The sequence below is a fragment of the Buceros rhinoceros genome, unplaced genomic scaffold (genome assembly GCF_000710305.1).
Source record: "Buceros rhinoceros silvestris isolate BGI_N320 unplaced genomic scaffold, ASM71030v1 scaffold41185, whole genome shotgun sequence".
Classification (NCBI taxonomy): Eukaryota; Metazoa; Chordata; class Aves; order Bucerotiformes; family Bucerotidae; genus Buceros; species Buceros rhinoceros.
The window spans coordinates 13,955-27,947 of NW_010411878.1; the positions used below are offsets into that span (position 1 = coordinate 13,955).

A 13,993-nucleotide genomic window follows, 5' to 3' on the forward strand; every position below is an offset into this window, starting at 1 on the left:
TAATTTTTTTTTTTTGTGTTTTTTTTTTTTTTTTTTCAGGATGGATTAGATGCTTTGGTATATGACTTGGATTTTCCTGCCTTAAGAAAAAACAAAAACATTGATAACTTCTTAAACAGGTGTAAGTATCGAATGTTTCAGTTACTAAATAACAAAACGCTGAAAATACTAGAAAAAAAGAAAAAAAAGGGTGCAGTTCTAGCTTTTTGAAAAGCAACTATGGATTTGGGGTGCATTACTTTTTTGGGTTGTTTTAAAAGTCTGATTATTTATTTACAGCATTGTTTTCAATGGCACAAAATCTTTTAAGAAAAAGGCCTGTTATCTTGGCAACCCTCTGGATTCCCATAACTTGCTTTGTACTTTCAAATACTAATATATCATATAACCAGTTCACAGTAAAGTGACCTGACATGTATACAGTTTCGAGAAATCATATTAAAAATGTGTTCACTGACAGACTGGACCATGTGTTTTGTAGTCTTTTTACTATAAAAGGTTCTTCATTATCCTGTGAAATTCTTATAATGTATAGCTGCTGTATTTACTTGTGCATGCAGCTGATGTGTGTGCAGAATTCATCTCTGTATTTAGTCTGTATTTTTCCACTACCAGATTTTCTGCACATTGTATTCTTCAATACTTCTAAAAATTTCTTAAATGCGTAACTGATTTTTTTTTTATACACGGAAGTCATAAATCCTTACTTTTTATAATTAAAAGAAACAAACAAAAACATAATAAAGCATTTAAGAGTTAAGTCTTTACTAAAGGCTGCTAAACTGAACAAATTCTGGAAATCATAGTAGAGACATTTGCTGATTTGAGACTTGTTTCTATCCATGAACTGAATGAGCAAGCCTTGAAATTAAATGTTATTAGATTTTTACAGGCTTAAGTATCTCAGTTAAATGTTGTACTAAATGGCTTTTGTGGCACATATAAAATAATTTAACTAAAAGAATTTTTGTCTTTGCTTCATTGAAATTTATGTTTTGGGGTTTGTTTCCAATGTTTTTTCTATAAATAGTGTAGCTGTAAGCACAGGTAGTAGATTTGAGGGTTTATTTTATATTATTCCCCATTTGTGGGAATATGAGTCCAGTAGATCTGGTTGATGGCTCACTTGCACATAAGCTGGTTGCTGAAAGGCTTAGGTTAAAATGTTCTGTTTCACTTCTCACAGGTCAAACTATATTTGATATTGTACACTGTGGTACATGCACATTTTGTAATACTCAGTTATTTACAGAGAAGGCATGGTGAAACTTGGAGGAAAGAGAAATTGTATTAGGGAAAGGAAATACTCATTGCAACAGATAATTTGAATGTAATTTTTAGGAACACTGGAATCAAAGTCTGTTAATGAATATTTTGTATACTGTGTAAGATGTGACCTGAAATAATAAGAATATGGAGAACAGACCATTTCTATACCCTGTTGTTTTACTCCACTTTATATTGTATGTTTGTGGAGCCTCCAGAAATCTGCTTCTACTGCCTACAGTTGTGAGGGTTATTTTTGCAAATATAGAACCTTATTAATTTTCTACCACACAGAATTTAAAGAATAAAGAAATCAGTATTCAAGATGGTCGAGAGCCCTACTTTGCAGCAGGGACTCAGTTTATTTCAAGACAGCATCTAAGCTTATAATTAAACTTCAGGACAATTTGGATAATGCTGTTATTTGCCATGGGAGCTAGCCCACCTGCTCCTACAGCGTAAGCTGGCTGGATCCTCCACTGATAGTGGGAGGTAAGGAGCTGCCTGTTTTAATATGTTGCAGCCTGATAAACCTTGTTTAAAATATCTTAACATATGGAGGTCAAATTTCCAACACTGTTGTTACGTATTGTACTGTAATGTGTTGTCTGAAGATAATAGTGTTAGTATGTGTCTCAAGCAGTAAATTGCAACTTCCAATTGCTTACAAACCTCGTTTATGTTATTTAAATAACCTTAGCTTAGGTTGCTCTTCAGATGTATTTTCCTTAATTCTGTTTTGGCCATAGGAGAGTCTCATGATTGAAAACCATTTAAAGCATTCATATTATGCCTAGCTTTCTTGTGCACCAATGTAAAGATTTGTCATTAAGAGGTGTGCTTCCTGTTGTGAGATTACTAGGCAGTAAGTTAACAATAGCTAGAAAATTGTTGACATGAGAATTGCTGCATTTTAGCTCCATGCAGTCTTAGTCATCCTCCACTACTCATCCTCCACTGCTCATGCATCTATTTCTGAATACAGTGTTCAGAAGATGCAGTCTTATTAAAGCTCAGTGAAATTGTCTTTTTATCCCATAGTTATGTTTTTGAGAATGTCGTATTTCAGTACTTGCAAAACAGGTCAGTTTTCACCAGTGCAAATAAAGCAATGCATTGTTTTTTAAATTACTGAATATTTTGATACTTGTGTGAAATATTTTTTTCAGAATGTACAGTCTTAATAGAATTTATTGAAATCAGGTAGTGGTGTGCTTCATTACTCTCTTTACATTAGAGAGTAACGCTGCAGAGTATTTATTCAAATAAAGCCATGTTTGTTCCTGTTGTAGTGATAAACTCTTACTGAATTTTGTTTGTGTGTATGCTGCTTTTCGTTTAGATAATGGCAAGTGTAGACAGAAATCTACCTGGAATTTTCTGTCATCTGCCTCATAATTTTTTAAAAATGTGGACTTAAAAGTGATATTCTTCTCCTTTCCCTTCTCCTGTCCTTACTTGTTTATAAAATTTGCTTTCAGGCTCCGAATATTATTCTTTTAAAACAAAATACTGTTGCATAATTTATTTTATTAGAAGTGTATGTGTTTCAGTAGACATTGCTTGCTTTTAGAAATACTGAAGCTTGAAGCTTTCCCATCTAATCTCATGCCAGTGTTGATCTGCATGGATTAAAATAGACTGTTTTAATCTTTGACCAAATTTGGAATTAGAATATTTCCCCACTGGGAGTTTGTAAATTAATGTAGGTTATAGAGTGACAGGTTTATATAAATAATTTCTATGATTCCGACTGCATGTTTTAAATTAAAATCTACTTTTTTATAGAAATGATAAAATGTAGAAAAGTGAAAGCTTATTTTTTTTAGTTTCTTCAAGTGTCTCGTATGTGTACTTTATGATATTTTCTCAGATGTATTGCATATTTATCCAGATACAATCTTTTTATACTGATAAGCTTACAAGCAAGATAATTTGAAATTTTTGCATAGCTTTTGGTTTTTTTGCAGGTGATTATTTTTAAGGAAATTCCCAAATTAAGATCTCCAGTAGTTTGTACAGTAGGGTCATTGCATTATGTTTATATCAGGTTTTGGTCACTATGGTAACGAGAATGCAGACTGCATGATCTCAGAGAGGTTTCCAGTAGGAGGGTAGGTTCAAAAGGAAGTCCCCTCTTTAAGCAGCACATGTTCTAATAACTATGAAAAATTAAAATGAGATGAATGCATTTAAATTGATTATATATGAAATGTGAATTATGTTTTGCATAGATAAAGACACGGTAAATAAAATGAGAGATCTGCGCATGAAAGCTGAAGATTATGAAGTGGTGAAGGTGATCGGTAGAGGGGCATTTGGGGAGGTTCAGTTGGTAAGTTATCTTTCTATTTGTACAGTATTTTCTACTGTTTGCTCATGCATCTGTTTCTGAATACAGTGTTCAGAAGATGCAGTCTTATTAAAGCTCAGTGAAATTGTCTTTTTATCCCATAGTTATGTTTTTGAGAATGTCATATTTCAGTACTCGCAAAGTGCACAAGTAATTGTTTTGCATTGTAGTCATTCTTCTTTATTAAAATCAAATGGAATGTGTATTCCTCATAATCAAGAAAATTAGCCTTTGCCATTGTATACATGGATACTTGTACAAATCTTCAGGACTACCTGCCAGCTCAGGGACTACACCAGATTTTTTTGTGGGCATAGTTCTTACAGATGAGAGATGTTGTGCTGGGTTTGTGATAGATTAGCACCAGGCTTGTTCATCCTGCTTTATAAAATTGAGGACTGCTGGAAGAAACTGGAAGAGTGGCAACAAGTATACATGCCTGCTAATGAATTCTAGAAAATGCTTATAGTTTTAACTTTAGAGTATGTAACAGGTGCCAATATTTGTCCTTTTAAAGACACATACCTACAAATAACAAAATGACTGTTATGCCTATGGAGTTCTCTGTTGAATAGTTCTAGCAAGTATTTTAAAAGCAATGCATATATTGTCCGATAATGAAATGTAATTATTCTGTAGAGCTACAGTATAATCCTTTATAAAAATGTAAAGGGTTGTATAAAACTAGTTAAATAGTGAAGCAGAAAAAGTAATGTATTCAGTGGTGTTCTTCATATGTTAATGTGTTCTATCACGTTTGTCTTCATAGGTAAGGCATAAATCTTCAAGGAGAGTATATGCAATGAAGCTTTTGAGCAAATTTGAAATGATAAAAAGATCAGATTCTGCATTCTTCTGGGAAGAAAGGGATATTATGGCTTTTGCTAACAGTCCCTGGGTTGTTCAGGTATAGTGATATTCTTAAAATAGTGTCGTTATAAAACAGTTTTCTAACAACACTGCGTATCTTGGAATTACATGTTTTCATTTTTAGCTTTTCGAAGTCCTTCTTTGCTTGTATTGGTCTGTTACGGAAATATATTATTAGCTTTAGGAACGCTGAACACAACAAATAGCAGATATCACACTTGCTTCAAAACTGTATTTTGTTGTAACTTTTACAAGATAAGTTATTCTGTTTATTATTAAAATTCTTTGCTGTACATGTATTGGTGAGCCTGCTCTGTAGTAATTATTTGAGGGATCCAGCATACCAGAAAGATACGCTTAAAATACAGCTTCTGTATTTTCTAATTTCTGTCTGTATATTTGAGTGCAATTTATGCCTGCTTTGGTTATTTTTTTTTTAGCATTTTGGAGTTATCACTCACAATTTTTTGGGAGGCATTGGTGCCTTTGAAGTTACAAGGAGTGTGCATGAAGCAATTATCATGCGTTACGTGTGCACATGTTAACTTGTTTGTTTAAACTTAACCATGTAAATTCTTTTGTTAGGTTAGAATTAAATAAAATAATACAAGATTTACCTAGGTCAGATAGGCAACTACATTACTGTCTGTCTGGAAGTGATTGTCCAGAAGTGCTACTGTGGTTTTTCAAAAAGTTTTAGGTTACAAACTTGAATCTTCTCACACTGCTCATGTTGAACGGAGCGTCGACAACTGTAAGGGAAATATTTTTACATAATTGCTTAAAATTTAGGCTCAGTTTCTATACAATAAATACATTGACAATAGAATAATAAATATTTAGTGATAACAAAAAGAATCAGGTAGATGTTTGCATTACAGTGGTTTCACGTTTGCATATTTGTCAACTAACATCCGAGTGAATAAGGAAACTTCTTGTCATCCTATGCAATGAGCATTTTCTTTGAAATAATCTCAATTTATTGCACCAAATTCACTAATCCTTAATTTGCAACCAGGACTCTACTCCTTCCATTGTAATATAAAGGGATGGAAGATCTGGCTGAAATTTAGAGATTAATTCCTTTTTTAGGAGGTCTGCTGGATGATGCAAAGTTGCTGAAGCAGTTGTAGCAATTCTGTACTCTGTAAATTACTTTGCACAGAAATTCCTTTGATTTCTAACAAGCAAAAGTTTAACAGGGACGTTCAGTGACTTGATTTTTGTTTATTTACTTTCTACAGTTATTTTACGCATTCCAAGATGACCGTTACCTTTACATGGTGATGGAATACATGCCTGGTGGGGACCTTGTGAATTTAATGAGCAACTATGATGTTCCGGAGAAATGGGCAAGATTTTATACTGCTGAAGTTGTACTTGCATTAGATGCAATTCACTCAATGGGTTTTATACACAGGTGAAAAAGAAAAAGGTGTTGTTTTATTCCTGGTGCTGCCAGAATTATTTCAGTAATTGTTTAAGCAGTTTTAAAATTTATTATGTTATTTCTTCATTATTTCATAATTGTTCCATCTTATCACTTCAAAGGTTCTTGCCATCAGAAAACTACAAGTCTGAGGTGATACAGTCAAAGTATATGTTTTCAGCAGGCTGATGTTCCTCAGTTTGGGGAGCAATAAAATGGTCCTATTTACCACAAGATACAAGAATTTACGTGGTATGAGCTTGTTGGCCCCAAAATGGTTCTTTTCTTTTGATGAGAAAAAACTTTTCTGGGAATTGGATGACTTTGCCTCAGCCTTTGTTGATAAGGTCTGCTTTCAGGCCTCTCAGGCAGAGCCTAGGGAGAGTGAAGCATTACTGTGGCAGAGGAAGATCAAGCTGAGTCCCAGTTATGCAAACTGGACATACTCTTGTCCAGGGTATCGGGTGGGATGTACTAACGGTTGTGAGGGAGCTGGTCAGTATCCTTATAATACAGCGCTCTGTCACCTTCAACGAGTTGTGGCAATCCTAAGGGTAGTTTTTGGGAATATTACGGAGTAAATTGTCAGGAAACCATTTCTAAGCACATAGATAGGAAGGTGATTGAGAACAGCCTGTGTGGATTCACCAAGGCTAAAGCATGCTTTACCAACCTAATTACATTCTGTGATGAGATGATGAGCTTCACTGATGAGGGGAGAGCAGTGTATGTTGTCTGTCTTGATTTTGGCAAGATTTTTAATGTAGCCAGACTGGAAAGATATGGTTTGAATATGTAGAAAAAAGGGTTGTGCTTATTAGTACAGTATCCAGCCAAAAGTCAGCTACCAGCGATTCCTCAGAAGGTTGATAACTGGGATCAGTGCTGTGTTTTCATTCACAAGATGAATAGTGTTCAGGTGAGACAGGAAGCATTAGTCATCAGCTGTTCAGCAGAACTTTATAGGAAAGGTGGAGCCTGACTTGAAGTTGCACACCAAAAAGATGAAAGGTAATGGATGAAACAAGTTGCAGCAAGGGAGTATCTAGATATTAATTAGGAAATATTTTTGCACTTTGACAGTGGTCAAACAGTGGAAGACAGTCCTAGAGAGGTTGTGGAATCTCCATCCTTGAGGAACGTAATATAACTTTGATAGTTAAATCTAACTTTGTAGTTTGATCAGGCAGTTGAACCATAGGTGTTGCAAAAATCCCTCCCAAGCTAAATTATTCTGTGAGTGTATGTTTCCACTGCATTTCATTTCACAATTATGACCAGAGTTCTCTTTTGAGGTCCCAGAAATATACTTTCTCCTGATCTTCATGTTATGCTTTCTTGATAATTGTTTTCTACTGTTAAAGTTTCAGTATATTTAATTACATTAGAGGTACTGAAGGTTACCAGTTACTTTATGAAAACTTCTTTTCTGTAACAGAAATACTATGTGGAAAAGAGCATAAGGCAATATTCCTTTTGAACCACAGAAAAATATTTTGTCACATATAATTCTGAAAACTATGTCCATTTGGTCCCTTCAAACAATATTCCTTTTGAACCACAGAAAAATATTTTGTCACATATAATTCTGAAAACTATGTCCATTTGGTCCCTTCAAACAATATTCCTTTTGAACCACAGAAAAATATTTTGTCACATATAATTCTGAAAACTATGTCCATTTGGTCCCTTCAAACAATATTCCTTTTGAACCACAGAAAAATATTTTGTCACATATAATTCTGAAAACTATGTCCATTTGGTCCCTTCAAACAATATTCCTTTTGAACCACAGAAAAATATTTTGTCACATATAATTCTGAAAACTATGTCCATTTGGTCCCTTCAAACAGAAGTGGTACCAAGGAGAAGCTATGTTTTCGAGGTCTAATTGAGGTGGTAACTCAGAACCGGAATGGACTTTTTTTTCCGTAATTGTATCCTAGTGGAGAAGTACTTAAACTAGTGAGTGTGGTGTGTATGTTGGTTTTTTCTTTTTTTTTTTAGGAACTTGATGTACAACATTAATGTCCACATTTGTTAATTTGGTTACTTAAGACTGTATTCCTACATCCAGCATCATTTTTTAAAAAATGTTGTAGTTCAGCAGTCTATGTGTTGGAGACAATACTTGGACAAAGCAGAAAAAATAGCAGAAAATAGTGGTGCTTTGATGCTGGTAATTTTCCTTGCAATTGTTTTCCTAAGTTAATTGTTTTCATAAGTTAAATTGATTTATTTATTTTAAATATATTTTTCTCCTTTCAGAGATGTGAAACCTGATAATATGCTGCTAGATAAAGCTGGTCATTTAAAACTAGCAGATTTTGGTACTTGTATGAAGATGAACAAGGTAAACATGTTTTTAATTTTGCTTTTCTGCTTGTGAGAGGAAAATATACTTAAAAGTAAAAAGAATACATTGAAAACTTTTTAGCTAGATGAGAAGGTTTGAAAGTTCCACTCTATTCCCGCTACTATTTCTTTATGCATTCTAATCAATGACAAGGTAGAATGCAGAAGTGATTCTTGAACAAGGGATTGTATCAATTTCTGTACTGTTTCCCAGAGAAAACTTCTGCAGTCAAGCCTTTGATTGTCTCTGGATCCTCTGGGTTATATAAATATTTAGTTATCAAAAATTAACGTGAATATGTGAGATTATTTTTATGTAGTGTGTCAATAATGAAAGAATCGAAACCGATATCCAAGTTGCTGAATCCCAATTGTACTTACTAGCCATGTGCTGTTATAGCAAAAGGGCAAATCTGAAAGAAAAAGGTTAAAGAATGTCATAGAACTATTTATTTTTTAAAAAATGTATCCTGAGGTCACTACAAAAATGTATTTTACAACAGTATTTCACATACTGTGAAGCACTGTTCTTCTCTGCACAAAACTGATTGGTTTCTGTCAACCTGCACACGTGAGGAAAACAGTCTAAAATACGTAGTACTTTAATAGAGTCTGTGTGTTATGTACATTGTGTTCTCAACATATTCCAGAAGCTTTGAATAAATCACTGTATTTAGCTGCTTTGCTATAAATGAGCAGTACCAGTAAAAATTAAGTGCAGGTTATGTGTACAAATTCAAGAAATTGCCTCAAGTCATGAACAGTCCACTTCATCAGAATAGCTGACACAAAATTTGGCTTTATTTTAACTTAACACAGATTTATCCTTGACTGATTATGTTCTTAATAAGGAGGAATTTTGAAATATAGAAGAACATTATCCTAGTGTTTAAGCTATAAGTGTCAAAAAAGAAAAAAATTATGAAACTTTACTGTGTATTGGCATTACAGAAATAAACTTGTGTCAACATGTTACATTTTGTGCTGTTCTAAACAAAGCTAGCTGAGTACTTGTGAGGCTAATCTTTGATTCCTCTAGTTTTTTGAAAGAGAAATGTTACTTCGTGGGAGAGAGTTCCTTGTTCAGCATAGGAACTTAATTTACGTGCATTCTGGATTTATTGCGTACACAACTCTGAATTTGTTTGTTGTATTTACTTAGCTATATGTTTTTATGAAAGTTTTTCTACTGATCCATTTCTAGGAATGGCATAGGATTACTTCAGAAGTGCCTGAATGGCACTGGAAAGAGGCATGTGGTTGCAGCTTCAGCATTCTGGATGCCAGGTCCAGTGTAACTGATCTCTTTTCTGCCAGCCCTTTGTTAGGGGTGTGAGAAACATCAAACTTTCTTCTCACTTGTTACCTGCTTTGAAGTCTGTCTGCATACAGTTTCAAGGCTGTGTCTCCATTTAGTCTTCCTGGCATTAAGAATGTCAGGTTGGAGGTAAAACCCTTGCACTTCAGCTGATCCAGTTACCAAAATCCCTGACTATGACCCTTTATGCTAACAGAGGACCTTTTCCTGTTTATGGTGACCTTGTCAGTATATGACACGTTTATCCTGGCAAAAGCAGGAAAGACTATGCAGTGTTTACAGGACCTAGATAAAATTCTGATTACTCCTTGTATATTAACTGAGGTTTTTAAAGCAACTTTCATGGTGTTTGACAAATCTGGTGCTTTGTTCTGGATTTAGTAGCTTAGAATTTAAAATGCTAAAATACCCATTCAGAAAAGGAACGTTTGTTGACGAAAGTTGATGTTGATCTTTGATGGTGCTTAGGCTGAAGAAACTCTTGGAAATAGTTGCAATTTTTGATCTTATATTTGGGCCTGGCTGTCTTTCTTCTCTTTGTTAGGAAGGTATGGTACGATGTGATACAGCTGTGGGAACACCAGACTATATCTCTCCTGAAGTATTGAAGTCGCAGGGTGGTGATGGTTACTATGGGCGAGAATGCGACTGGTGGTCAGTTGGAGTCTTTCTGTATGAGATGCTTGTAGGTGAGTAGTAGTATAATCAGAATTGACCACATGACTTAACTCCATAGTAAAATTGCTGTTGTTTTTAACGGTTCAATTTATTACTCTTCTGACATAAGCTGTGGTTTACTGATCATTGTATTTACAGAATATGTTTTATTCTTGCACAGTTCTCAAACATTTGTCGTTACCTCTTGTTCACTTAGTCGCTTCCATTGTTCCATATGTAGTTCAAATACTATGAATCAAATCTACAAGATTTTTGATCTGCTTTTTAACTTGCATTGCTGTTTCAGGTGATACGCCTTTTTATGCAGATTCTTTGGTTGGAACATACAGTAAGATTATGAACCATAAGAACTCCCTTACCTTTCCTGATGACAATGAGATTTCTAAAGAAGCAAAAAACCTTATTTGTGCCTTTTTAACTGATAGGTAAGATTTAAACTTCACTCAAAATGAAAGTAAGCCTTCACTGAGAGAATTTCTTCTTATGTTGAAAGAACATATATATATTTGTTATGTGTGGGTTTCTAAACTGCTCAACTGAAGTGAGTGTTTGGGAGAGGAGTCACCAAGGCTGCTGCTGCTCTTTATGATAGTGGCATATGTATGGGGGGAAGGGAAGTGCTGTGACTATGGGTATGTCTACCTGAAAAATTTAGTTTGAATGTAAAATGTTGCACCTTAGTAGCAGCTACTGTTACCTTGGTCTGTGGTGCAGTGTTGAGGGGCATGCAAAATGGATTCCTTGTGGATGGAGCTAAAGCAAAATGTGCATTTCAGGAGTGCCCCTAGCTCTTAATGGGCATTCAGGATCAGGGTGGAGTCAGCCCAAAGGAGGCCCATGTGAAACGTGGATGTTAGGTCTGTTTCACTTAGAGTACACTCGTGTTGTACCCATGCTACTTTATTAATATAACCATAACCTTTGCTTGAGAACTGGTGCTACGAAGCAGGGAGACAGCTGCATTTTCTGGTCTACATGGGATTTAACCAACAGCATGAACTCCTAGAAAAGTGGAACCTAGCCACTTCTTGGCAGCAGCCTAGCCAGGCTGTGCTGGTGGAAATGGTAGCTGAAATCATAAAATCACAGAATCATTTTGGTTGGAAAAGACCTTTAAGATAACTGAGTCCAACCGATAACTCAGCACTGCCAAGTCTGCCACTAAACCACATCCCTCAGCACCACATCTTTTAAATGTCTCCAGGGTTGGGGACTCTGTCACTTGTAGCTGCTGTGCTCCTGTAGATGGAATATCTTCATATGAAAACTTTGAGACATGTCTATCTCTTACTGTAGTTTGAGAGATAATTTTTTTTTTGTGTTGTTAGATTATGCCTTAGTATCAGTCTTACCTTCAGAAAAAATTATATAATCTTCCATGCTTAACCAAAACACTCTTTAACAGGGAAGTGAGGCTAGGACGAAATGGCATAGAAGAAATTAAACGTCACCTTTTCTTCAAAAATGATCAATGGGCATGGGAAACTCTCAGAGACAGTAAGTGTATTGCTTTTCTCAGAGACAGTGATCTGGCTTATAGCTTTATTAAGTTAGCAAAAGGACGACCATATTTCTTTTTAATGGAAGTTAAAGTTTCACTTACCGTGTATCAAGGAAAGATTTGTCTTAGACGCCAGAGAAAATTTCCCAAATTCTTAATCGTGTCACTTGAGTAATACAATGATCATTAACATACTATTCTGCATTTTATCTAGCTGTAGCACCAGTTGTGCCTGACTTAAGTAGTGATATTGACACTAGTAATTTTGATGATCTGGAAGAAGACAAAGGAGAGGAAGAAACATTTCCCATACCAAAAGCATTTGTGGGCAACCAACTTCCTTTTGTAGGATTTACGTACTACAGTAATCGTCGGTATGTATGCAGAATGCCAGCTAGTGGTATATTCTTTTGTCAACACTGTTTCTGACTCTTACCAGTATTTAGATACAAGCCTTTTCAAATTAAAGATTAAGAATCATTCTCTTATTTCCGGGTTGGAGAGCTTTTCCTCAAAGTCTGATGCAGTTAGAGAGATGCTTTACACGTCTCTAGATCAGATATCAGGCCACGAATATCACATCAAATACCAAAGGTAATTTGAAGATAGTAATTTGTATTTATTTACCTGACATTTTCAGGATCGTGACAAATAGAATTTTGTATTTTTAGAAATTTATTCATGTAGAATAAAAATACTGGCTTCAGGGCAAATTTTGTGTGTGGAACTCTTAGTAACTTTGTTGGAAGTTACACAATCTCTGCAGAGTTCACTAAATTGCTGCTACTTGTGGCATAAGAGCCCAAGTAAATATTTACGGGATGGAAGGCAGTGAGTGTTGTAACCATGGAAAGCAAAGATGTTTTTAATGGTTATTTTTAAAAAAGTAGTTGAATTAGTATTTGGCAGAAAACAGATTTTCTAGTGCTATTCTACTGAAATGTTTTGCTTTATCTTTTACAAGAGATTTTGTGAGGTTTTCAGTTAAAGGTGCTTACTTGAAAGTGTAGTAAACACAGAAACAAATCTTATTATGTTACTGTTTACTTATCCATGTTTTAGAGAAAAAAATCTGGACGTTATGTATTAGCATGACTGTATTGTTTCTTCATAACCTTGCTTTTAAATAACTCTTAAAACTTCTAAAATGTTACAGGTATTTAGCTGTCTCTGCAGAAGATTCCAATGATAACAGAACAGGCTCCACTGTGGATAAAAGTGTGGTATGTCTCACTGATTTTCTTTTTTGTTGGATCCTAGCAAAGAATCTATTTCATATACGGGAATAAACTATTTGAGTTCTAAATACCTCAATTATTTTTATGCTTAGAATATGTGAAATTAACATAAATTTTAACTGTGTAATATAGACTGCCTACTAAAGTTACTGGAAAAGCAGAATTTTCGTTCTTAATATATTGATTTTCCTGAATTGGGATAAAATATCTAGTCTAAACCTCCCCCACCTTTTTTTTAAAAAAACCATTACCCCTTGTCCCACTGCAACAGCCCCGCTAACAAGTTTGTCACCACCTTTGTCACACTGAGTACTGAAAGGCTGCAGTAAGGTCTCCCTAGAGCCTTCTGTTCTCCAGGCTGAACAACCTGAACTCTCTCAGCCTTTCTTCATAGGAGAGGTGTTCCAGCCCTCTGATCATTTTTGTGGCCCTCCTCTGGATCCTCTCCAACAGGGCCCTGTCTTTCCTGTGCTGAGGGCTCCCAAGCTGGACACAGCTCTCCAGGTGGGGTCTCACCAGAGCAGAGTAGAGGGGCAGAATCACCTCCCTCGACCTGCTGGACACGCTGCGTTTGATGCAGACCAGGATTTGGTTGGCCAGATGGGCTGCAAGTGGACATGGCCAGCTCATGTCCAACTTTTCATCCACCATCACCCCCAAGCCCTTCTCAAAGGGCTGCTCTCAATCGCATCTTCCTCCAGCCTGTATTGATACAGAGGGTTGCCCTGACCCAGATGCAGGACCTTGCACTTGGCCTTGTTGAACCTTATGACGTTCACGTGGGCTCACTTCTCCAGCTTGTCCAAGTCCCTCTGGATGGCATTCCGTTCCTCAGGTGTGTCAGCTGCACCACTCGGCTTGGTCTCATCTGCAGACTTGCTGAGGGTGCACTTGCTCTCGCAGTCTATGTCATTGATGAAGACATTAAGTACTACTGGTCCCAGTACGGACTGTTGAGGGACACCACTTGTTACTGATCTCTATC

General features: G+C 35.7%; 1 protein-coding gene across 1 annotated transcript; it reads left to right on the forward strand.

The window, feature by feature from the left end:
• Positions 1-45: 45 nt before the first annotated feature.
• Positions 46-12,993, forward strand: LOC104493476 (rho-associated protein kinase 1-like; the record flags this gene model as incomplete). The annotated part of the gene is made up of 10 exons (XM_010136155.1): positions 46-121; positions 3,501-3,601; positions 4,389-4,526; positions 5,734-5,909; positions 8,187-8,271; positions 10,136-10,280; positions 10,556-10,694; positions 11,675-11,766; positions 11,985-12,144; positions 12,927-12,993. Coding segments are annotated over exons 2-10 (1,083 nt in total), but the record flags the coding sequence as incomplete, so codon positions are not given.
• Positions 12,994-13,993: the final 1,000 nt, after the last annotated feature.